A 26874-nucleotide genomic window follows, 5' to 3' on the forward strand; every position below is an offset into this window, starting at 1 on the left:
GGACCCGGCAGAGCAGATGTTGGCAGTGATACTTCTGAGAGGTGAATGAAGTGTCACCTGTTCCATCCTATTAACTTAGAGCTTCTCCCCTCCAAACATTTGCAAAATTCTACTCAATGGGCTGAACATCTCGGAATGAAAATAACAGCATATGGCTCACTGCTTATTCAGACTGCACCTTACGGAGCCTGCTTTGTTCTGTCTCTTCCCCTCTCTCCTCTCTACATTTGAGGGACTGTGTCATTCATGCAATTGCATCTGTAAAACCACAGCATTTGGGAGACCCAGTTTGGAGAGTGCAACAGAACCGCGCCTACTCAAAAGTTGCTCAAGAGCTGCGTCTGACTGCATTGGGTACCATGTGACTGATGATGTCAACCGCCAGTCGTGGGAAATCAACTCTGCTCCTGTGGGATGCCCAGTGAATCAACTCTGCTCCTGCCCAGTGACAATTTTATACCTGAGAGGAATGATGGCCCTTGACTTCCAGATGAATTAAAAACAATTCAGTGGAAATGAACTCTTAGGATGAATCCAATGCAAATGGATGTAGTGCAGAGCGCTTGGGAGGAGCTGACAGAGTGGACATGGTGCCATGCCTTGCAGGGTGTGCTGCTTCTGGCAGAGCTTACCCGACTGACACATCTAATTGCACATTATTTAAACTGTGCACATTTGCCAAGCAGATGCCTTTAGTCAGAAGGGCTAATATTGTTCACACTTTGTAATCCACTTATGCAGCTGCTTCTTTTCCTGCAGCAAAATCAAACCAAGAACACAAGTGCAGCCCTGCAATGATTTGAACTCAAAACACCCTGGTTGTAAAGCCAGTGCCTCCAACACGATGCCAAGACGGCCAAGCAGGCCGGTCTATAGTGACGGACAGTGGCGGCCACTGCCGGGTTTGGGCCGATGTGTCCCCTCTCGAGCTGACACTGTGCTCGCTGTGTAGCGCTGCAGACAGCTCAGGCTCTCAGGATAAATGGCCCTTTGGCTGAGTGTGACATTTTCCCGGGTCGGACCCAGCGGAGGTGCAGTCCTGGCAGGGACGTCACGCCGGTCGCCGGCATGCGGCTCCCCCTGATGTCATGCAGATGTTTGCGCGTCTGATGACCTGGGGAGTGCCGTCTGCTCCTCCCTGCTGTGGCCTGCATCAGACTCACACAGCTCCTGAGCCCACAACCCCTCCCCCCCCCCCATCCCCCCTCCCAGACCCGCATGCGGTGTTGGGGGACATATCCCCCCCGACGCTATGATTATCATGCTAATCATTGCTCTGCCCATCTCCCTAGCAGTGTCTGACTGTGTGTGTGTGTGTATAAGAGCAAGACTATGCTTGTGTGTGTGTGTGTGTGTGTGTGTGTGAGTGAGTGACAGAGAGGAAGAGAGAATGTGCATGCATGTGGGTGTGAGTGTGTCTGAGTGATTGTGTGTGTACTTGAGAGAAAGATAAAGAGGGAGAGAGAAAGACAGAGAGAGAGAGAGTGTGTGTGTGTCTGTGGCGGTGTGTGAGTGTGAGTGTGAATGAGAGACAGACACAGAGAAATGGAAGGAACGGCAGGCTCTGTAGCCCCACAGCGCCACCAGTTCCGAAAGCCGCCGAGCCCGCGTTTTCAACAGAGAACCGCTGGAGGCAAGAGATGATGTATAAAGTCCCCAAAATTATTAGTTCCCCATAACAGCTCTACTTTCATGTCTCTCGAGACTCCTGCTGTTGGAATGCGCTTGGCGAATCGAAAAGGAGAAGGGAGGGGTGGAGGGAGACTTCACTCTATTAACAACCCACAAAGCAATGTCTCTCATCCGGGGGAAAAGCAGCTTTGGCTGTAATCAGGGGGTGCAATATGTCTCTTTTTGAATCATATGCTATCACCAGACGGACGCAGATAAAGGAAATCTGTCATTCAGATCTGGTTGAGAGCAGCCATCTATGCATTTCAGTGTTTCAGCGGCCTTCCTGTTAAACCCCCCATGGGATTATTGAGGCGATTCGGATAAGACAGCTTTCACAGTGTAGCCTGATGCTCTCCTGCTCCGGCCGCTCACTCCTGTTCCATCCTGCCCATGGCTGCTGGCCCTCGCACTGCGAACACCCCGACATTGGCAAAACTTGTTACTAATTTTAATTTTGGATTTGAATTAAACTGGATATTGGCTTTTAGACCTCATTAGCCCCACCGATATTTTATCCTTAATTAAGCCTATGGACAGTTGCCATTAGTCTTCTCCTCACTTCCCCTGCCCATGTACCTGAACACCAATACAACCTGCAGGGGCATTTCACTTGAGAACTGAAAAAGTTTTGCAAGGCCGCTTGGAGACACAGCGCTGTCTGACAATTCCCTTTGAGAAAGAATATAAAACACCACTGCCCACTTCGTTGAACAGGGTATTCAATCTCTTACTCCAGTCTTCAGCCACAAGACAAAGAGGCCCACAAGAACTGAGACCAAGAGGGCTAACAGGTTATCAGCTAACTTTCGAACAAAGGGCACACCCGAAAACCAACAGCTCTTTCTCTCAGAGGACAAATTTACATGCCAGTGTTCATCTTCAGCTTGAGGTAAAGCTGAAATGAGGTCATGTTGGCAGTTGATATTTACAAATGTCTAACAAAAATCCTCAGTGAAATATCAAGATGCTCAGAAGCTGAACAGGGCCAGTACCAATTTGTTTTGGCCAAGTCTGAACTGCAGTAGACTGCCTGAAATTACTCACGTAAACTGTTCCTTTGTTTCTCATCTTATGTAAGGAAATAAAAACTGTGTAATGAACATAATGAGGTCTTTTTTCCTCCGAACTGCGATACTGCAAGTGGAGGTGTCATGTTTTATAGATCAGCGCTCCTTACTGTGGGTGCTAACAGCATACTGAACATTTCCCTTTGGGACCAAGAGGAGAAGAAAGAGGGGGGGAAGAATCTCTAACTAAGGGACAGATTTACTTTAATACAATCGCTGCTGTATCACTCAAAATTCCTCAAAATCAAAGTGTTACCATGTTTCAACGTCCAATGTGGACAATATAATCATATAGTCATATTTTTATAGAAATTCAGAAATCATCCTCCAAATATCCATCTGGATTTTATAAGAACCTGACCAGGTCTGTACATTTTCCATTCTGAATTATAAACAAATATTTTAAAAAATCCATATCAAAAAAAGCTCATTAAAAGAGTGAGCATTTGAAAGGGTTATAATTTTGTATCACCAATGTAACTTGATGGTAAAGCTTTACCTTTAACTGAAGCTTTAGCTTTAACTGAATACCCCCCACAGCCTTCTGAGAAAGGCTTTTGATGGAGGACAGTTATGTAATTATATAATAACAGGTAATAAAACTAGATGGCATATTGGTTCACCATATGACAGTTTGAACAACTGGATATGTGATTTACAATTTTTGACTTCTATATGCCAGTCTACTGTGTTGCTTAGTTATACTGTATTTATTCATGAGCCAAAACTTCTATATATATGCTATGAATTTTGAACATGAAATAAAGGATTATGAAATTCTCAGTATTCGTGCATGTGATGTGATGTGTGCAGCGATGAAAATATCACATGAATGCAGTCATTTCTGCCCAAGTATGATCAACTGCATTAAACTGCATTTGTTTTCTGACGTCTGCTGGATTGATTGACATCAAGATGGCTGCCCAGTAGTGGGCAGTCAAAACACATTGCTAATCCATTGCCTGTTTATTTAAGATGTAGTATGCTCTGAGATCCTGACTGAATTTTCAACAGGCAGAGGACAGTTCTGACAGTGTCTCTTTACGGCTTTAACATAAACAGATTAAAGAAAGCAGTGGCTGAATGCTATTGAAATTGCTGTGAGCAGAGGTTCCTGGGGTATGAAACCGGGAGAATATTGTGAATTTGGCTGCGGCTGCAGTGCTTTAGTGATAACCAGTGAAAAACGAGACCACCAAGGGAACGTTTCAGATACGATTTCAAGCGGGGCTGCGCGAGCCGACGGGCTGATTCCGATCGCCAAGGCGACAAGAGCACAGGAAGGGAACGCCATTATGGCCCTTCTGTTTTTGAGGAGTGAGCAGACGCCTCTGTGAAATGCGCTCCCTCGCCAAGACATGTTCATGTTTAGGAAACTGATGATGAAAACACGAAGACTGTGGTGCGTCAGACCCCATCCCTCCAGTCTTCACCATCCTGGGGTGTTCTCATGTTGCAGCTGTGTACTCCGTTAGAGCAGCGGGGGTGTGCATGTGTGCGTGTGTACATGTGCGTGTCTACATGTGTGCCTGTGTGCTGGGTACTGCACATTTCTAGCTCACTCATTTAATGATGTTCACATCCATTAACATACACTCCGAGACAGTGCATGATACATTAAAGTCCTATTATACCCTGGTTCGGCATACATAATACAGTGTGATCTGATATTTAGTCACAGCGCAGAAAGATGGGTTACATAATAAAATGCATGTTTACCCTAAAGTGCTCCATCATTGAGTCAGCTCTGTGGGTGATTACTTCCATTCTAACCCACGTGATACACCGCACATACCCATGTCTGTGTGCAAAATAGTGTGCCTGTGTGTGCCTTGGGGCCTGCATGTCTGTGTGAGTCTGTGTGTGTGTGCGTGTGTGCATTTGTGTGCATGTGTGTGCGTGTGTGTGCAAGTCTGTGTGTGGGTGTGTGTGCGTGTGTGTGTGTGATTGTGGTGTGTGCCTCAGTGGTCAGTGACACTCACTGTCCAGCCGCCCCCATCCGTGGTCATGTCACAGAAGACCTGGAAGCCAGCCGGATAGTGTGTGGGGAAGATGGAGTAGATGCCGTCCTCTCTCTGTCCGCTGGCGTAGATGTCACTGCAGTCCCGGGGTCTGGAACCTGGAAGGGAGATGGCCAAACCAGCGATTAACGCCCAACTGCCAGTGACGTTTCCTTCCATGCAGCTTATGGAAAATAGCATACCACGGTAATTAAAGGCCGCAGTGTGATGTCACCATGACCTGCTGCGCCCTGTCACCGTTTCCCCTCTCTCTGTCAGCCCCCCCTCCCGATTCCTATTGTACCTGTCACCCTCCTGTCTGTATCCAAATATCCAACCCCCCCTTACTTCTGAAAGCCACAGTGAGCACAGCGCGGCGCTAACTACATCCCGAGGGGAAGTGGGGGGTGGGGGTGGGGGTGTGGGGTGGGACCCAGAGGGAATGAGAAGGGGGAGTTGTGCGGATGTGGTGTTCAGAGACTGGGGCGGGGGAATTCAAATGAGGGAATGCCTCAAGCGGATCAGCCTAATGGATTATTCATGCCTACCTGCAGAGGATCGAGATCAGGAATTCAAAACAGGGATGTCCTCTGACATGGCAGGTGTATAAATTTACATGTTACGGATGCTTAGGAGCAGTGTGTCCACCATTGGGCTCTTATTCTCGAATCCTCTTTTTCTTCGGTGGGTCTTTGTCTGGGACAGCCCGTTACAACATACGCGTCTCCCCCTCTGGCGCTTAGAACAGGCAGCTAGACTGTCCAAGACTAAGACAACACCTCTGACCATGCCTTTCTATCCTGCAGGCAGGATCACAATGTTCACAGCTTCATTATTTCTTAAATAAACATGTGATGGAGGAGTGAGCAGTTAGAGGCACAGGCACTTACTTTCTGCGTCAACGCCTGAGAACGCGTCATTGCCTATCGGTGTCGGGCCTGACAGCTGGACGTTGACGTGCAAAATTGCGAAAGGATTTTCGCAGAGTTTACCCCGGGTGTATTTGCAGGGAGTGGTGGCAGATTCTCACCTCTGAGCCAATTAAGTTTAGACATAGTCTGCCAACACGAGGTCTGACTCCAGCGGCTTTGCGCACGGGAGATATCCAGCCCTTCCACGATGACACGGAGTGCTCAGCTGGCATTTTCAATATGCCAGGGAGAGGGGAGTAAAACCGCATGTAAATGAACTCATACTATGGTTTCAGAGGAGAGCTGAGGAGGACTGAGGATGTGGATTTGGGTGTGGGTGCGCAAGGTAGTGTACATGCATTTTTTTCTCATAGCCTAGCTATTGTGCAAACCTCTACAACTGTAGTGTGTGTAATGGGCCAGGACAAGCAGTAGAAATCCACACAGAAGAATGTTACCCTTGAGCTATTTCGCTTTACCCCAGAGCAATGAAGCTGTAGAAAAAATTATATCCAATCTGAAAAAAAAAAAAAAACACAAAGCAGGAAGCAACAAAAAGCAATAGTGGTGAACAGCTGATAGTCACAGGCATGCATCTGTTGCTTTTGGTTCTTTCCGTTTAGTGGATGGGTGTTCGAGTTTCATATAAAACAAATTGTTGTAAAATGTTGACATGGAAAGTGCTGCATTGAGGGAGATTGTGTCTGTGTCCCCAGTGCTGCATTGAGGGAGCGTCTGCCCATGTACCCAGTGCTGAATTCAGGGAGGTTGTACATGCATGCCCCGGTTAATGTCCTCACCGTTGGCGCAGCCTTTGAGCCGTGCCCCACGGACGGGGGCCCTCTGGAGGTCCGCCTTCAGCCGGGTCTTGACGCCGCCTGACTCTTTCTGCATTGAGTTGAGGGCGTCGCTCACCGAATTCACCACCTTCACCATGTTGATCTGGCTCTCTGACAGCAGCTGCACAGGCAAACACAAGCATGTTTCAGATGCTCATTTTCAATCTTCAATAACCTTTTAACACTTTAAAGAGTGGCACCAGTGTGAACCCATCCCTGCAGACCAGGGTCTTGTGGGTTTTAAAATCAGGTGGGGTTCTGGACATTGATTAAGTCACTTAATTGACAGAGAAATGGCATTAATGACTGACTACCATAGTCTTCAGCAACTGTGTGCTGTGTCCACCTGCAAAATACCAACAGCACGGTATAATGCTTCCTTAATGAGTTCTCCTTCTTTGATTTTCACCAATCCCAACAGTCAATGGGTTAAATTACCTCCTTACCCATGCTCAGTCACCTCTCTGATTAATGGCACGATGCAGTGCTAATGTCACTGAAAGTCACTTGGGAGCAATGTGGTAAACTGTGAACAATCCACAAATCAACAAACATTGAATCAATATCCAATATGTGTATGTTTTGTTTTATTTTCTGAAAAGCAGATCAACATGTTTTCTTTTAAGGCTCAGTGTAAAGTATGTGAGAAAAAAAAACAGCCGAGTGGCTTTGGTTTGAACTGACACAGGAAATCCCGCAGCCTGGCTGCTGTACCCCTTCTTCACCTTCAATAAGACCCACTGGCAGGGAATTCAAACCGGCTTGTTCTCCTCTTTCATCTCCTCTCTCCCCCTGTACCACAATGAGTGAAGTAAACACATTAGGCAACTCCTGCAAGGGCCCCGAGGCCAATCTGGTGTCCTCTCTGACCTCGCCGGCACAGCACTGGAGTAATTAGATTACAAAGCAGCAGTGTTTCTCCTGATAAATGGGAGAGCTGACCCACTTTTTGGTGTGAACCGCGGCAGACGTGCACGCAATTGTGTGCATGCATGCGCACCCATAAGTGGAATTTCACTGCGTGATCGGCGGAGGGACACAACGTTCCCGCTCACCCCCACACCTCCACTACCGTCTTCTTCGAAAAGCTTTTGTTTCATCCATAACTGCACACCGGTGCACTCGTTAATCAAAGAGATATTCACAAGCTATTCCCTTATGCTGCACACATAACAAATGATCTCTCTTCCAGAGCAAGAATGGAGCCCTCACAGCTGGGCTATGGCTTACTGTTTTAAGTATGGCAAATATTCGCCCCGGAGCAAAAGATTGATGAATGTATCGAGTAGAGCTCTCCGAAGAGGAACGCTGCACAGACTTTTGATTATTATCAATGCATTTCGCGAACATTATTCAAAACCCAACGCATCAATTTTGCGTTGATTTGCTTGATGCAATTTATATCGTAATTCATTGTCCTTTTTTTTCTTTTTCTTCCAACCACACTGTGGGATCAAATCTTTTACTTCTGCCTTTTGCGAGAATGTCAACAGATTCACTGCAGCGGTCGGTGCAAGATCCTAAAAGCACTGGGATACAAGACTTTCCAATTTAGCTGACACCTTTGTCCCGTGAAGGAAATGCTTTAACAGTTTAGCGGCCGCCTGATCGAACCAGGGTCTTTTTCCAAGGCCATCGTCCCTCCCATTTGGGGTCGGCTGACAGGAAGCAGGTGCTGCTTTCAAAAAGACTCCGTACTTGAGGAGTGGGAGGGAGAGTCAGCAAGCATTAACTTCACCTCCCAGCCAACAAAATGAGTCACCCTCACACCTTCGTTCCAGCGACTTTAAGAGGCCGGGAAAAGGACAGGGGACAGAAAGGCGCATGAGCCTTATCACCGGGCAGAGGCGGACACATCAATTAAAGGACAATTAAGTGGCAGCCAGGGTTTCATAAGGCTGCTCTGACAGTGACAGTGTTGAAGGTTAATTGTGTGTGAGTGTGTGTGTGTGTGTGTGTGTGTGTGTGTGTGTGTGTGCGTGTGACTATATTTGAGTGTGTCTAATGTCATGCAGATGCAATGACCCATCAAACAGGTGACATTGTGCATTCAAACGGGCTGTTAAACACTAATGCTGAAGGACTGGGCTGTTTCTGATGGAGACATCAGAGGTCTCCTAAATGGGAGTTATTTAAGGGTACGCTGTGGAATGGCTCTCTCTGGCTGATTCAGGTGTCTGTACACTCAGCCCACTGCACAGCTGGTTTGGGTAAATCCACCCTTTGAACACTCCCACTGAGCAGACCACACCCTGCCTGTCTTTTAAACATTGCATCACATTACATTGCTTATCTAGAGCAACTTACATCGGTTATACTTTTACTTGTTATCCATTAATGCAGCTGGATACACGTAGTTCAACTTACTTCATATTTCTGTCATAAGAAAATCTACAATCTTTCCTTGCAGTGCTTGTGCTGTAACTCATTTTTATTTAATTACAACCTGGGGCATATGTTCTACACAGTCAACCTCTCCAAAATGAGAGCAGGGCAACATTTCACTCTCCAAAAAATATTTGTTTCTAAACTTTATTCTTCTCTGGCGTTTCTGTTTCTGGTCAAGCCCGAATCTTTTCCAAGACAGTTTTATAAGCGTTTCTTCCTTTTGAAGATATAAGGAGCCCAGGAATCCTCTTATAGCACAGTGTTATTTCTGTTTTGGCTTTTTTTCTGAGCTTCATCCTCAGCTCCAGCTTCACTGGGGCACTTCTGGAAGGTTCTCATTGTGTACAGAGCTGTCAGCTGAGATAACAAGGAAGGAGCTTGGGGCGTCCTGTGGGCTCGCTAACAACGCTTCGCTTTATCGAGAGGCGGGAAAATTCACCGCCGACTCTGGGGGATCGGTCTAGAATCTTTACCGCCTCAGAGGGCACGTTTGGAAGAGGAGAGTGTCGAGATAAAAATGTAAATGTGCATTGACAGTGCTAATGACGACTGTTCTCCTGTCCTCCTACACCCACCCCACACTCCCCTCAGATGCACACTTTTTTTTACCAGCTTCTGCCGAGGAAGACATGCTAATGACCTGACAGCAAAAAAAGGAAGGTTTATTCCACCCTGAATGAGGTAAACACCATTTTAGGTGTTTCCTCGGGGGGGTGAAGTTGGTGACACCAATTACGTGTCCCCCGCCAACCCTCCTGAAAGGATTAAACTTTTAATTTCAGCGGTAACTGCTGGTTAACCTCAAGCAAAGGAAGGCTGACGTAAATTTGAAAGCTAGCTGCTCGGTGTCTGGTACCCTGGTGAGGATATATGCTGAATGTAGCAGCGCTACAGCAGATTATGGCCACACTGTACAGCTCCATCCACTTCCTGTACAAGGCACCCAGGGTGGCCCCATGGGAAAATACAACCCAGGGAAATCCCTCAGTTGGACGTGCCAAGCTTTTCACAATCTGCCCCCCTATGGGTCATTGACTTTGAGTGTGCTTGGCAAGCTCAACTACAAAAATACTTCCCACTGGGTTTGCTTAGAATTTGTCTAACAAACTTAACATTAATTCCAATATCCAATTAGTACGTGTCAAATGCTAATAGCCTAGAACAACCCTGAGTGCCCTTTAAATGCAGAACGCTATGAAATTGTGGTCATGAAATCAATATTGGGAAGATTTATATACACAGAAGGAGTGGTGAAATGCTCTTTATGGGTGAAATCATTCTTAAATCAACGACTTTCATAAATATATGTTTCTCTTTCTGGCTCCAGCGAACGGTGCTGCCTCGTGTGTGATATTGTAGCTACGATAGGAGATAAATCTGCATGGCCTTGAGCGCGTTAGCAAATCTCGGTGTATTTACAACTAGCACTTCCTCCCTGAAGATTTACAAAGAGACGTGCATCACAAAAAACGATGGCAGTGCGTGATGGAAGTGTCATTTTGGCCCGGAGTATGACACCTCCTCTGACCCTAATCTCCTCTCAGTCACAGCCTTTGATAGGATCATTAGAAAGGGATCTAATGAGGTGGTGATGGCCTCAGCTGCTGAGTGTGCGAATGCAGGCGCTAATCGGGGTGCTGTGGCACCACACCCGCCCCTGTTCAGCGCATCCTTGGTGATGTTCGAGCGGTTTTTTTTGTCCCTGCCACGCCCTCTGGCAGAGGTGTCATACCCTTTTCTGACAAGTTGGCAGGCGGCCGAAAAAGCCCTTCCTTAGAGGGGCCTATTAACTGCCAGTGCTGCGGTGAGGGCAACAGCGTGGTATTCATGCTAGTGGTTCCAGGGCAAAACCTGATTTCGACTTTGTGTTCTTACATTACAGGCGCATCGTGGCGGAGAGCACGCACCCTTTCTTGAGCTGTGAGGGCGAGGCACTCAAAATTTAACGCTCCTCACTCTCTCTGACTGCCTGCCAGCTGCAGCCTGGTGAGAAACCTAAACTAATTCACCAAAAAATGGGACCAGTCAACTTTCATTAATCCTCTCATTAAGCACCTTGTCTTAGTGAGGACTGAGTGATTAGCGAGGAGGTGACAGAGCAACATCCATCAAATCAGCAGCATTGCTCTCCAAGAACAGGGGCTGAGCATCAGACCGAGGTGCCGGGTCTCCCTTTGGCTTTACATCAGCAGCTTGATATTTAACAGCGGCGGCTAAAAATATTGCCTGTGCTGCGCTTTTGACTGCGGTGTCAGTTGAGCTGAGAGGATATAAGAGCAACGTCACCACAGTCCCGTCTCCTCTCTTCTTCAAACTCGTCCCTATGGAAACCAGACCTGTGGATGGGGGGGCGGTGCTTGGGGGAGGGGCGCATAACTGAGCTCAAAGCGTATGTGTGCTTCGGTGTGGAGCGAGGGGGTGGGGCTGTGAGGGGCAGGGAGTGGTGGGGGAGGGGTAGGGTGGGGCGTACCTGTATCAGCCGGCCCTGCTCTGTCTGCAGGGTGTTCAGGTCCTGCCCCAGGTTGCCTTGCCCGCGCCGCAGGGCCTCGTAGTCCATCCTCAGCTGGCTGGCATGAGCAGAGAGCTTGGCCACCTCCTCTGCCAGGTTGACCAACAGGGCGTGGTCCTGGCCTTTGACGGACTTGAGGTCGGAGTCGTGGTCGGTAAGCGAGTGCAGCAGTGAGGTCTGCACGCCCTCCAGCCGCAGGAAGTTATTGTTGTAATCTGGGCAGTTGGGGTCCACAAAGATGTTGATGCGCGAGCCGTCACCCCTCTCCACTGTCACCAGCGCGTTGCCCTCATCCTGATTGGTGCTGATGAGCGGGGGGGCGTCCGGCCCGGTCGGGGCCTGGTAGTGGTTCATGAAGAGGATGGTTCCTGTTACTGTGACAGCCAGCAGGACAGCCACGAAGAGCAGGATGGTGCAGAGGAGATAGCTACAGCTCATCCTCTGGAGAGAGAGACAGAGAGAAGGAGAGAGAAAGAGAGAGAGAGAGAGAGAGACAGAGAGAGAGAGAAGGAGTAAGGGAGCGAGAGCAGAAGGAAAAGGGGGAGAGAGATAGTTAGTTGCCACTGTATTGCACCGAATCTGTGGGTGTCCCTGTTCAGCCTCCCTAAGGGGAAAGCTTGAGCGATCCACCCTGTAATTATAAGTCACAAGTTAATCACCGTTTTTAATAATCAGCACACTTTCCATGTTGGTGTTGTAGGAAAAAAAGGAGTGGAACACACCCAATGGGTTATTATTTATGACCAGTGTACCACAGGGCTGTGCTTTGACTGAATCTAGAGCATATGCTATTGCAATAGCTTTGCCAAGCACTGGCTCCCATGTATGGCAATATCTCAAATACCTGCATATCACCTCGGATATTAAGACATAGCACTGATGCCAATTTGCCAAAACACCTCCAGAGGCTGTTACTTCCATTGTGTCATGGTATTCCTATACACATTTGCGGTCCCAAAAGGCTCTTAACAGCACTTAATTGAGAACAACTCCATTATCGCTGAAGTCTGAAAAAGGAAAGGGAGACCCACGAAATGTGCAGAGAAGCATTACCATTAGACGTAATTAATTTCCAATGCATTACACTTTCAGCAGCTTTGGTTAATCTTACAAGCTTCAAATGGACTTATTTTGAAGTGCCACTGTTTGCCATGTGTGTGTTTGTGTGTGCGTGTGAGAGTGACTTGCATGTACATATTATGATTCCATGTGCTTAGCATCAGATTGCTATGTAAATTGGTTGCATCAGCACTCGCAGACATGCTAATGGGCACCTAATGGTCTAGTTTATGGTTTTTCATGAGCGCTTTGGGCTGGAGGCTGGGCTGGAACGTAAACGGCTATCCCATTACCCGCTCCCAGTTGCCATGCCCCCCCCCCCCATCGTGTCCGCCAGAGGTTGGGGAGGAGGATCGTGATAGAGGAGGTGATGCCGAACGCGGGCTTACCTGCTTGCGGTATGGTGTTTGTCAGGTGCGGTGAAGTTCTTGTGGACAACACCTCCACCACCCCCCACCCCCCGCGACTACATGCCCTCCCATTGGTTTTGTGTGCAGAGGTGTGATAAGGAGTACTGTCACGCCAGCTGGATGGGTGCGCTCACCGAGGCTCACACGCTGTCACTCTGCCTCGGCTGCGTTAGTATGCACGCCGTTTCCGCCGAAAATGCGGCCCAGAGGGGGGGCGGCCAAGAGACAATGCTCTCTCACGCGTGACAGAAGAGTGCACAGGAGAGCGGGATCGCGTGTGCGAGGAGCGACGCAGAGGAGAGCCGAGCCACACGTATGGACAAGTGCGCTTTAATAAGCCTCCGTGTTTTTTCTGAAGACAGGCCCCCAATGTACAGCTTGTTTTTTTCTTTTTCTTTGATTGCATCTCCAGCAGCTACATGATTGTCATTTTTGTTTCTGCCATGAAAAAAGAAACCGCTCGCTGATCCCAGTGTAGACTTTCAGACATCCTCTCTCAGTGTCTCCCCGACACCCCACCCCCACCCACCCACACACACACACACACACACACACACACACACACACACACACAGACAGACACACACACACGCCCCAGCCAGCAGGGACTTTAAGTTGCTCTCCGTGTGTAAACCGTCAGTGATATAACATTTTAATTCCGATTTACAGAGCACAGCCAGTGGGTATAGCAGCTGCATTAAGCTGCAAGTGTTCATGAATAACATCACCCTCACCTCCCCTAAATATTCATAGGGGCTGAACGCATAATGTAATGCTCAGGCTTCAGAACCCCCAGGATTGCTGATGGGGGCTCTACAAATGTAACCCTCACTCACGTCCTGAGAGAGAGACAGAGAGAGAGAGAGAGACAGAGAGAGATAGATAGAGTGAGAGAGAGAGAGAGAGAGAGAGAAGCTCTGAGGGTCTTTGCCTTTCATCCCTGATTACACACAGAGAAAATGTGCCAAATGATTTAATAAAAAGGTCTGATTCATGAGGATAATGAACGTGCAGGATCTAAATCTGTGCATTTAAATGGAACATCTGTGCAGGTAAATATGGAGACCATCAGTCTGGTGAAGATGAAGAATCCTGGCTGTCCCCGTGTTTGCTTTTGTCTGTCTGATTACCAGGCAGAACGCAGCCGTTTGTGTGGGTACCTGAATCTCTGTTCCAGTGCAGCACTTGGTTTGGGTATCTGAATCTCCTGCCTCGGTGCAGCATTTTGATTTGGATACCTGGATCTCTATCCTGTTGCTGTACTGGTTTTTAGTATCTGAATCTCTAACCCAGTACTACAGTGGTTTTGAGTATCCAAATCTCTATACCAGTTTTGCTTTGGTTTTTGAGTATCTGAATCTCTACTTGGTTTGAGTGTCTGAATCTCTACCTCAGTGCAGCAGTTGGTTTAGATATCTGAACCTCTACCTTACCGCAGCAGTTGATTTGGATATCTGAATCTCTCTTCCAGGGAGGCACTAGATTTGTGTGTCTGAATGTCTCAGGTGGAATGTGGCACTGGTTTAGTCTGTCTGTATCTGCAGGTAAGCACCAGTGCAGCACTGGTTTTCCTGCATTTGAACCTTCATCTTTAGGCTGCCGCGGCTCGACTCAATGTGACCCACTCAGTTCCAATCACATGCCCAGGCCACCACTGCACCCAGCCCTCAGACAGAGGAGCAGCACGTACCTCTGAGAGCGTGAAATCATGCTCATGTGATCCACACAAATGCACAGCCTTCTTTCTTAAACAGGCTCTCTGCTGCCCAGCATGATGCCTCGTCGCAATTAGCAGCAATGTTAATTACCTTCCTCATTCTGCATGGCTTACAATGTGGGGGGGGGGGTGGCTGGCATCGTTAGTGCGGTCCTGGGTGACTCAGAAGTGTGCCTGACCCGACCGGCACAAGTGTGTCAGAGAATTGGCAAAATATCAGATCTTGGTGACAAATCACCAGGAGGACTAATTCCTCCAGTCCCCACGGCCTCCTCTGAAGGCGCAGTCATATTTATTTTAAACAAAATTAATATGCACAAAGACTCTGGCCTACTTTGCAATGCTACCGAAGTGGAAGTGGTCCCAGACCGATTTGTTACAATAAAGCAACTAAGCCTCCAGCATGCAGGAATTAACAGGGCTTATTTCTCTCTGCACACCTTCCTCTCAGACCTGACTGAGGAAACAGCAGAGGTGCATCTGGAGCTCGGTACACAGTGTTCCCCCGCCCCCCCCCCCCCCCCCCGACTCCCCCGGCTGAACCCTCCCATCCTCCCCAACGGCTACACTCACTGACGCAGCAAACCAATGCGCTTGCAGGTATATGAATTTTACATCCCCTTCCCTCTCCATGGCTCTTCGCCTACGTGCATTTGAACATTAAATACAAAAAAAAAAGAAATGAGCGTGAACCTGTCCCTGCCACGATGGCCCGGTGCCCCCATTCGTTAGTGTGATCGATCTGCAGTGGGAGTGACTGGTAAGGTCTGGACCTTCACAGCCCACGCCAGCCTGCTCATACACATGGCATTTCTTTCTCAGACAGGCCGTGTTTGACGACGGTGTTTATCTGCTTTTATGACCAACAGGGGCTGCAATTAGGGCCACACAGTGCTGAATGACAATCCTCCCAGACTGTGCTGGGGACAGGAATGATGGACGGACTAACATGGTACTCGGTCTGTCTTGGGTTTCACCCCTCTGCCCAGTTATCTCACTAAATTGACTTTGACATTGAAATTCATCGCAGAGGTCACCCACGTAGACTCGTTATGTTCAGATTTATCTGTGTGTCTACGTCTGAGTGTGTGTGTGAGAGAAACATGGGTGAATAGACAGACTCATGACGAGCATTAAACGAATCTAATCTTTACAGCTGTTTCCAGCACACTGCCTTCAACAAAAAATAATTGATGCAATCCACATAACAATTGAGATAGCCTGGGTTTTCGATTCTGATGCCCTAAAAGCTTTTGACATGACACGTGAGTCAAGCTGCCAAGTTCAGCTTTTTCACACAAATTAGCTGCATCGTTGTGCAGACTTGTAGGATTGAAAAGCCAGCTGGCATTTTGGCTGTTTCTGGCCTATTTCCTAGAATCACATCAACTTAGCAAAAACATGCATTTGAGTCAACAATAGCATGGTGGACTTGTTCCTGAGTAGAAATCGTCATATTTGTGTTTCTGTAGTGACAAGCTTGGTGTGTGAAGCCAGTTGGCAGTTGTCTCTTTTTTGTGGCTGTGCAATGTCATGATTTGGGCTGTTTGGCTGACAGCTGACAACACTTTGGCTTGGGATTTTCAAATCGGACAAGCAATGCAAATGGTATTGGCTGGATATCGGTAACGAATCAGAACACCAAATTTTCATTTCTTTTAATTACCATTGAAGGAGCAGTATCGCCCCCTTCAGCTGTGCATTCATTGGATAGCTGTTTCATTATGAAAAATCAGTCTTTTTGCTGGGAATTTTTTTTGTTTAAAATCAGATATGTATCCCCAGTTTCCCATTCACACAGCATTTTGCCAGCCACGGTAGTTGAGTTTAATGTATCTGTGGAGGCAGTTAACATTTAAAGTCACAGGCGTCCATGAAATTAAAGCTGGAACACTTGATAGGTTTGAACATGGGGAGAGCACAGCAGGAGTGTGGTGCCTTATGAGGACAAACACTCTATTTGACCTGTAGAGAAAGGAGAGGCCACGATATGGACGATAAGCATTTCTTTTGGTACATCAACATAAGTATGATGACATTTCTTGTCATCAAAGGATATCATTTGAACATGAATTTTTAGGTTATTGGAAGAATAATTGCCTTTTTGAAAATTCTTCTTATTTAATTTAGTGAGAAGGCAATGTCGTCATAGGGCTGGACCCGAATATTCGACTATTCGTTCCTTGGGTAGGTATTCGGTTTTCAATTTTGGGATTCGGGTATTGTTTTTTTTTTTTTTTTTTTTTGCTAAATGTAGGCTATCAATAAAGGCAAACTGCAAAATACATTTTGTCAGCACATTCTTGTACTATATTTATACTTTTTAATTGCACTGTTAAAATGTGGAAATATATTCCATCTCAGCTTGGGCGCCTGACATCCCTCTCACTCACAGGAGTGAACGTCACAGTGATGGGAAAGTAGCCAGCGATCGCCGAGCTCATGCTTTGGGACTCGAACGGAGGGTCTAATTGTTTCGGGCGAGCTAAGTTTGTCACCCTGAAAGGATGCTAGCTGCAGCCATGCCATGCCTCTCTCTGCTCCCGGAGGGGCGTGAGACCATTTTTAAATATGGTCTCACGTAAGTAGTGACGGCGATGAGTGTATAGGATGGGTTAAATGCAGAGGACATATTTCGTTTCAATGTATGCGAGTACTGAGAAATGACAATAAATAAATTATAAATAAATATAAATCTTATAAATATAAATATCAAATCTAAAATTTGTTGGAGCTAGTATGCTATTTCTGCACTTCTGTTTCACAGCGCTTTGTCAGGCGTTGTCTCTGTTTCGGAGCATATTATTATGAGAATTTATGTAGGTCTATAATTTATCCATAAGAAAATTGTCACAAGCTGTTATTATGTCACAAAAAGTGCATAGATAGGACCTCGTTCAACCAAACCCTTTGGGATCACAAACATGCATAAAACACACCAAAGCTTTCGGAAAATGTTTTTTTTTATTAACAAATAACAACACAGCCATGTGTTGCTTAACGTCCATGATACGTTCTGTGAAATAGGACGTTATGTGATTTGGACGTTGTGCGAACACCATACTGTATAAAGTATATGGTAGGCCTATACTATGTACTGTACCATCATACGCCTGGCAGCGAAATCGCTTTATTTCCATGAGACAAGAGATACACATGTTGCGTGGGGAAAGCGTTGCCTTCACTACGTCCAGTTACGTCCGCTACATCCCGTTCTGCGATCGGGTTTTTAAACTTTATTATAACTTTGTGGGACTACGGACGTATATATGCGAATGGACGTTGTCCGAGTGGACGTTAAGTGGCCCATGACTGTACAAACAACAATACTGTAGAATAACAGAATCCTTTAAAATTAATGCCTTTAATTAAACCGAAAGACGTGTTGCAGCGCTATGCCATCTATCTCAGACGAGAACGGAGAAATGTCTGGCTGAGTCCTTCCCCAATCATGCTCAGCATCGCCCCCATCCCCCCCCCCTGGCCGAAGCTTCGAATATTTGCTGTTGATTACTACCAAAGCTCCAGAGCCCAAAAAATGGTATTCAAGACAGCCCTAGTAGCTAGGCTTTGATGATATGGTTGCCCCTAAGCCTATTTCCTGTTAACCCTTAATATTGCCAACAATGGCTCTGCCAGCCTCAAGGGCTATCAGGTACATAATTAGCCAGACATGGGGAAAGGGAGTTATTCCCTCACAGAAAAGAACTTTCTTTAAAGCACATACAAAAATAAACAAATTGAGATTGATTAATCAACTTCATCCCCTTGGTGAAAATGGAAGTGGAACCCATTTTATGTTGTGGGCTTGTGGTGCGTGATTTACATTTTAATATCTCAGTGCCCTTTTTGGAATCAAGATGGAAGAGAGATAGAACCAAATGTAAACCATTCTTGATTAAAAATCTTGTTTCGCTGGTCAATAGGTTGAGCTTGGCTGACAAAAAATACATTCCTGCTTTAGACTGGGCCAAAGCACTTATCAAAGTCTACACTGAAAGGGCTGAAGGACTGGAACGGGCTGTTCCGATTGGCTGCCGTAAACTCCGTTCACTCAACTGAGAACTCAGAGAGGAGCTGGAGATATTCTGCCAACAGGAGCAGACAAAAAAAAAACCTGTGAACCTCATGAAAGAATGCGGGAAATGTTCTCTCAGTGCCATTGCAGTCAAAGGAAGTTTGACAAAATAGCGATTGCTGGCATGTGAATATATTCAGTCACTGTGTTAGTTCACTTACCAAGCAAACAGTGGTACTGAGGATGCTATCCTTTATTATGTTAAACAAGGCACATGGCCATCTGGAGACAGCTGGCAGTGTGGTGAGAATGCCCTTGATTTTTCTGCCTCCTCTCACTCCATCAGACCTCACCTACTCACATACCCACACATAAACTTGAAGGCATGCTGGACCTACATGCATCTACCGTTAGCTGGACAGCTGACACACAGGCTGTGGTTTATGAGGCTCAATAACAAGGTACACGCAGAGGTGCTAGCAACACATATCAGAGAGCCCCAACATACAGTGCTGCCATGGTGTTTGTTCATGTTGTGTAGCTTGCAACGTGAGGAAAGAAAGGATTATTGCCACCAATGTACAGCCAATCTGAGATGGCACCTCTGTTGCCTGATACATGCTTAAGGGCGCGTGACCAAAAGAAACGTAATGACATTTGAAAAGTGATGGTGTGAAGACAGCCATTTGGAATTAAATGCTAACAAGGCCAAGGAGCTAGGGATAGCTCTATGAAAAGGATAGAGAAAGCTTACAGTCCCTAATCAGCATTCACGGCACTGACGTAGAGACAGAGGAAAAGAGCATCCAGGGGTTTTAATTAACGTTAGACTGCACTGGGCAGCCAATGTTTCCTGTGACGTACTGTACAAGAAAGCACGGGGCAAGACTGATTTTCTTTTCTTCAGAAAATGAAGGCCTTTCTCTCATACCTAGATCTCTGCCCCCCCCAGTGCCACTGCTAGAATGAGTCACTCATCATATTCCGTCACCATCTGTAGACCTACAGTATTGCATCGGGCCTCTCAAGACTCAGACCCACCCTCATCTGACCATCAAGCATAAAGCATATCTGTCTGCAGCTTTTTTTGTTGTGCTAATAGCTGACAGCTAGTTTTGACCGGAATGCATACAGGACTTACACTAAGAGATTTGTCTGTTAATTGGATAAGATGGCTCCGTGTCGATTTTTAGGTAGTTGTATATTACAGGATTTATTGTACCGGCTTATTTGTTGTTTTGTTATCTCCACTGGCATTTATGCTATAATTTCCCTGTGATTCACACTAGATAAAGGCACCTAGCTAAATGCACAAATAATCACAACACCGCTGCAAGAATGTTCTATGATCATGGTTTCATACTCACAGGCAAGTGAACTATTTAACAAAATTATCAAGTTAGTGAATCCCAATTCCCTCTCTCCCAACCTGAAAGCGTTCAGTCATACCTTCACCTTGGGAGCTTGCTTTCAGAATCATCGTGCTCTTGCATTCTTATTTTATCTACAAAGCCGTGGAAGGAAAAATCTATTTGCAGACTCCTGAGGTTTTGGTCTGGAATTGTGAAGCAGTGATTTGATGCCTGGAAGCTCACAGCTCAATGTGACCTGTAATGTGTGATAATCCATTAACTCAAACAGGTGATCGTGGTCACAGTAGCAGCCCCATCCGTGATATAATCCTGTATGGATGTGGTTTGTCTGTGATTTGTTATTTCCCTCCACCCTGAAGGGAACAGGAGGAGAGAAAAAATGATCTCAGATCCCTGTACAAAATGAAACAAATGGCCTGGATAATGAAAAGCCTACCTTTTTTACATTTAGAAGTGTTCAAAACATTTCCCCTATGAAATAGCTCATGAATCCAACCCACCCTGAGCCATTTGTACTGGATTTGAGCTGATCTTGCTGTTAACGTTAATGGCATGTCTTTGCCATAGAGATGGAGAAGCATCAATCACAGTTAGAAGGCATCCAACCGGGCACAAGCTCATTGTCTCAAATATATTTTTAATGCCTGAGGCTGGGATTGAATCAAAACTTTGACCCACCAGACAACTATTAATCACATGACCAGCACTGCTGCCATTTCATTTTTCCAAACGGTCTGGAAGTCTGAAAGATCACACCATCGAGAGACGAAAGCAATCCCATAGCGCCTGAAACCACCCTTCCCAATTCAGCACAGCACTGTAACAAAGTTGGGAACTTTGGATTACATGGTTTGCTCAGCAGATACTCTTATCCAGGGTGATTTGCATAGCATCTGTTTATACTAATTTAATTCAAGTTAAGTACCTTGCGCAAGGGTACAACAGTCATGCCCCTGCTGAGATCTGAAACAGAAAGCACTGGGTTACAAGCCCTGGTCTTAACCTTAATGCCACACTGCTGCCCTGGCCATAACTATCACTGCTTGCTGCTCCCAACTGGTGCCAAGCAGGCAGGTTGAGATTAGATGAAATTAACATGGAGTGCTGCATGGGTTTCCATTTTGGGGTACAGCCTGTCTCTTACCTTGGGGTGTGTCTGTCTGACCATGTCGGAGTCTGACCAGTGGTGCTTGAGCTGGGTAGAGTTAGGCACCCGCTCACAGAATGTGAGCAAGAAAGGGGAGGCAAGAAAAGGAGAAACAAAGCATTTTTGTTTCTCCCATTGAGATATGCAGCATCTCTCTGGTGAGACAGAAAAATCAATCAAAAAAATCCTAGGACCCATTGTTGATTGAGATAAGATTAAGATTAGATAAAATTAATCCACAATCCACAAATCCTACCTTCTTATGGAAATCTTATGGATATATAGCACTCCAGGACAAACATAGGAGGGATGGCACTGTTATCCAATCCTGCCCTTTTAAAGAAGCAATATGTGAAAAAAACATCCAAAATTTAAATAAATTACTCTTTATAATATTTATTATTTTATTATTAAATAAATAACTCCTTTTTTTGTGATCATTTTTCATCATTTTAGGTTTTCAGCTCCCCCTTCTCTCTCTCCTCTTGAGTGCCTTGTGGTTGTGAAATATTTCAACACCTGGGCCTGTTCTTGTCAAAACTGCAGCAGAGAAGAGGCGCTGGGAAAGGACAGGAAGTAAGCATCGAATCAATCAAACTGCGACAAAATATGGGATGGACTTTCTGTTATCTGAACCAATGGGCAGAGATTGTTGCAAAACTTTAAAAAATACTTTGTCTTCTTCTCCTCTCTAGTGTTTTGCATTTCTTGGATCACGCCTGTCACCTCTGGCTTCCTCACCTCAGGGATTCCCCTAAGCCAGAGAACCTGCGGATCTGGGCGGGGCAGGGCCAAGCCCTCCTGCTACACCTGCGTGAATGAACAGAGGATCTCTCTCCATCCAACTGAGAGAAAAGACTGACTGACGGAAAAACAATGTAAGCTAAAGCTTAATGGTAACTCCAGATAGTCATCAAGATGTAGTCAACCGGGCTGGTTATGAAATGAATCTAGAGTGGATATCTGGTTCAGCACTAAGTTCAGCATGAGGCTTCTTTTATGCCTGTGAGAGGAGATTCTAGGTTATTCAGACTTTGAATGCCAACTTCTGACAGCAAGATATTAGTTTTAGGGGAAAAGCTAAACTAACAAAGACCAATACACCTGTGAAAACAACACACTAGGTATATATAAATGTCACTAAATGTTGTTTGTCTTTATGGATTGAGCAGTTTGATTATTTCAATAAATTGGGCTCCACTAATTTAAACAAAGTAAAACCAATGACATTTATGATTTCCTTGAATCCTAATTAATAATTAATTAACTCCATAATTGGTGCCCTTTAAAAAGAAGAAAACTTTGAATACACATATACCCAATGTCACCCACATTGCATATATATTACTATAAGTTTATTTTTCATCAGGGTGATTGTCTTTGTGTAAAAAGTACTTGTACAGGTAGAGAGGGAGGTGCAGTGAAACACTCAGGTGTGACACCGGGAGCATAGAGCAAGGACCGCTAGCCTACAGAAGTCAGCCACACAAGCAAATAGCACAATGAGCGAGCACTCTAAGCAGGCATCAACAACAGGGGACAAGGATCCTTGACAAGGATCAACACTGCCTGTGCGGCGCACTGCGAGGGCATTTCTGTCCTGGTCCATCATTAGCAGTACCGCTGTAGAGGCACTGTGGCCTCCTTTTGACAGATCTCAAATGCCAGCTAAAATGCAGTTAAGGTAATTACGGCTCACTTGTCATGACTGGAGGCTTGTTTAGGAGAGTTTGATGGGATGTTCAGACAGAGACGTCCGATCTTACTGTGTAACGTGTGCGCCATGCATTGTCTGAGTCATGATTTTTGAATCTGCATGCCTTTGCTACATGGTTTTGGTTTCAGGTTTCCCCATATGTCACAGGATAAACTGCACCTTATGGCACGGGACACCAGGGTCAGGAAGGTGGGCTGGGGCTTACTCCCCATTAAGCTGATCTGCAGGAGGGCTTTGCACCCATTACCTCCCGGGCCTGGTAATTGTGGATGGGAAGGGAAGCCTCAGAGCGGAGGGGAAGGAGAAACCCAGAAGCTTTTCCTCAAAAAGCCACTTGTTATCATAGAGTGAAGAGCTGCACAACACAGAACAATAATATTTACACAGGAAAGCTCACTCAGGCTTTGTGCAATCATCTTAATTAACAATCGGAATAAATAAAAACTGGGAATGAATGAGCAGGAGGGGGGTTTGGCGTCTGTGTTGTGGGCTTTCATGTGACTGATCCGTGTGGCATGCATTGCCGGCAGGGTGATTAACCTGCACGCGTGTTTATGAGCAAGCCCCGATCCCTCTCGACCATGACAAGGCAGCATGCTCCCACCATGCAGAGGAGTGCAGGAGAGCATTTGCTGATTGGTGCACACCATACTTATATATCTCGCACAGGCTTGTCATGGCACAACGTGACTAATTTGTGGAGTTTCCACTGTCAGATGGCTGCTGAACCTACGCAGTGACGTCATTAACGTTCCCCACTCTGTCCTCATGGAGACACTCCAAGCAGAGGAAGAGGAAGAAAGAGTGTCTTGCAGGACGGCCTCTGACAAGGGCAACTGCCGGAGTTTGGGTGGACACTGACTGACAGGGTGGAGGAACAATTCGCCTGCTCCCCGCATGGCCCCCCTCCACCGGGCGCGGGTTCCTGGATTTGGCCAGGAGGAGCCTTTCTGCCCGAGCGTGGGGGTGAAACAGATGGGGTGCGGGGATAGCGAGACATTGCGGTGTGCACTTTGCCTCCTACCCTATGGAAATGAGCTGGAGGCAAGCCCTCCTTTACTGTACCTGACCTCGTACAGTGCTCCGAGCTCCCGCTGTCACACATGAAAGGCCAGCGCCGTTGGACTCACAGCGGTGCGTCGCTCCGTAAGAGCAGCGGTTCACACAGTCGCTGGAACAAAAGGTTTGTTTTCCTGAAGCTGGCTCTTTTTTTACGATGTGTTTCCATCCTTATTCTCAGGGTTCATCCTGTTTCCCTTTGATACCTTTAATCAGTTCAGAGCTGTGTAAAAATCTGTTCCCCTACAATAAGCAATTCTCAACGCTGGGAACATATTTTAGTTGCTTTGTCTGCAGGGTAAAGAAAAAAAAAACAGGAAAAATAAAACAGCTGCCAGCCTCACAGCGCCATAAATGACTTTTCTTTAATGAGCACAGATTTTTGTTATGTATTTGTGTTTGTTATTGCCATAAAAGCTATGGATGGAGAAATCGTGATGGCTCTTTGAATTTTCTCCAGGCCTTGTCATTCGTTTTTTTTTGTGTATGTATAACCACGACATACACAAGGGTCTATTAGCCGCTCTAAAATGAACATAATCATTTTACTCCCCTGACTGCGGCGGAGCTGTGTGCGTGCCAGGTGCCCTGTAGGACGCTTTAGCCAGGTTCAGCTAGTCTGACAGGGTTGGTTGAGCTACAGCAGCTTTTTCCTAATGGCCCGAGGAATTGAGCCCGATCCTGGGAGACAAATCACAGTCTCCACGCTCGGCTGGCTGTCCTTGGACCCCAGAGAGCTGGCATGGGAGGGGGGCCTTTGAGTGTAACCTCACAAACACACACACACACACACAAACACAAACAGACACACACACATAAACACACAACTGAAAAACTGAAGCAGAAAGATGGGAGAGGTGGCAGAAGAATAAACGTGAGGACTAGAAACTTAATCCCAAGAAAGCCATCAGATTTCACAGGGGGGTCTTTGTTTAAGCACACACGCTTCCATCCCAAACCATTCTCTGTCCCCCAGGGCCATGCATCAGGCTATGTGCTCGTAATGACACTCCCTCCTGCATATACAGCAACTCCTGCAAATGAAGATGGAATCCCAACACCATGCCACTCAATGCGATATACACAATCACAGAGCACCACTTCATTTACGGACAAAAGGATACAGTTGATATGGTCAGAGATCGTGTTGCCTCTCTCAGATCATACTGTCAGCACACTTCATAAGACATTTTAAAGTTATATCAAATGTTGCTATTTTCAATTGTATCGGTCATTTCCATTTCAATATATATAACATTACGCACATAATGTAGGATGTTTTGTAGAAACAAAAATTCATATTGATGAAACAATGCTCTTAGAAATTTTCAAATTATATAATTTCCCTAAGCTCCAGTTAGATAGACAAATGTTTATTTCATTGTGAAGTACAGATAACTTCTCAGAGAAGAGCCATAGGAGCCCTTAAAGGCCAAACCACTTTGCGATTAATTTACAGCCATGTCCTGTTTTGCAACTGCTGAGCTCAGCGTTCTCTGGTAATGGAAAGTTTCCAGAGAGAGTCCATGATATCTATCTCAGTACCAGCGTGTGTGTGCAGTGTTGTCTGTGAGTGTGCCTTTGTCTGCCTGTGTGTGTGTGTGAGAGAGAGAGATCATGCATGTGTGTATGTGCGTGTGAGTGTGCATGCCTGTGCTTCTGTGTGACTGTGTGCAGTCACCACTTTGCCCACTATAGTTCAAAGGGACAGAGGGATTAGAAGAGTTGTGTGATTAAAAAAAGATGAGGGACAGGTCTGTACAATTCCTGTTTTGGTGTTGGCTAAATTGTCACAAAAAGGAATCAAAGGTCCCAAGCACCACAAAGAAAAAGGAAAGGAAAGGGGGCGGGGAGTAACAGTAAATAACCCCACACACACCTCACTCTGTACAGACACAAGTGGTGCAATATAAATGCAAATAGCAGCACTTCTTCAGCTGAAAAATTGCACATTTCTCTGTGAGGGCTCTTCATAAGAGACTGCAACAATCCTCCCCTTCACCACGTACAACGTCTGCTCATGTAATTGGAAAATATAAGCCTAAAATTAAAATTTGATTTCCTTTTTCCAATCACTTTTTCAAGGGTGCCATACAAAAAAGTATATATATATATATATATATATATACATATATATATATATATATATATATATATATATAGTATGTATGCATATGTGAGAGAGAGAAAGCGAGAGAGAGAGAGTGCATCTTTCACCTGCTGTCTGTTCTTACAAGTATAATTTGATGCAATATTTCTGTGAAATTGCTCACGTCCAAAGTGCTAGTTACTCATCACATCCCTGATTGCAGCTTTATTGGCTGTAATTGTACTTGTGATTTGAGGGAAGAAAAGGCCTGAAATGATGTTTGCAATTTACACAAACACGCCTCCTTCAGGATCCCTGTGCTCTTTGGCCTGCACCAGGTGGAGGAATCCTCCTGCATATGAAGTGCAGAGCCCTTGCAGGTGTGAGGAGCGCTCCCAGCAGACAGCATATGTGAGCTCATCACTCCCATTCTGCTAACATACTTTACACTGAGAAGAGGCCTGAACATGCATCTAACAATTAGCACCTTTTGTCTAACTATTAGTATGTCCAGTGCAAGTTGTACATCTGAATTTCAAGCAGGCAGCTTGTTGATTGCCTCAACTTAGGAGCTTCATGCATGGTTGCACTCTCAAACACCTCACACATAAAAAAACATAAGATCCATGCCTCTCTTTCTCAAACTCAGACCACCTAATGTCATAGACTTTTTTTTCCCTAATTCATGTACTTTGCCAGGCCAAAGAATCATTTTATGTGATATAAGGCTAGCACTAGCAACAAGAATGCAATATACAAGATCGAAACTCCTAAGAGAATTTCAATCGAATACAAGATGCAACTTAAATGAGAACGGTGTGTGCTCTTCCTCTGCTAACCCCCCAACCCCCCCCCCCCCATCCTAGATGGCCAAACTCACACATTTGCCAATCTTCA

The 26874-nt window shown here is 45.9% G+C and overlaps 1 protein-coding gene across 1 annotated transcript in view; it reads right to left on the reverse strand.

Annotated features, from left to right (window-relative positions):
• Positions 1–26874, reverse strand: part of LOC118777857 (fibrinogen C domain-containing protein 1-like) — a 104191-nt gene that overhangs the window by 50269 nt on the left and 27048 nt on the right. Inside the window, exons 2-4 of the mRNA XM_036529077.1 lie at positions 11350–11829; positions 6453–6612; positions 4724–4860 (exon numbers count right to left, since the gene is read on the reverse strand). Coding sequence (XP_036384970.1) covers positions 4724–4860; positions 6453–6612; positions 11350–11829 — 777 coding nt within the window. The remainder of the gene's footprint in view (positions 1–4723; positions 4861–6452; positions 6613–11349; positions 11830–26874) is intronic.

Source organism: Megalops cyprinoides, chromosome 5 (genome assembly GCF_013368585.1).
Source record: "Megalops cyprinoides isolate fMegCyp1 chromosome 5, fMegCyp1.pri, whole genome shotgun sequence".
Taxonomy (NCBI): domain Eukaryota; kingdom Metazoa; phylum Chordata; class Actinopteri; order Elopiformes; family Megalopidae; genus Megalops; species Megalops cyprinoides.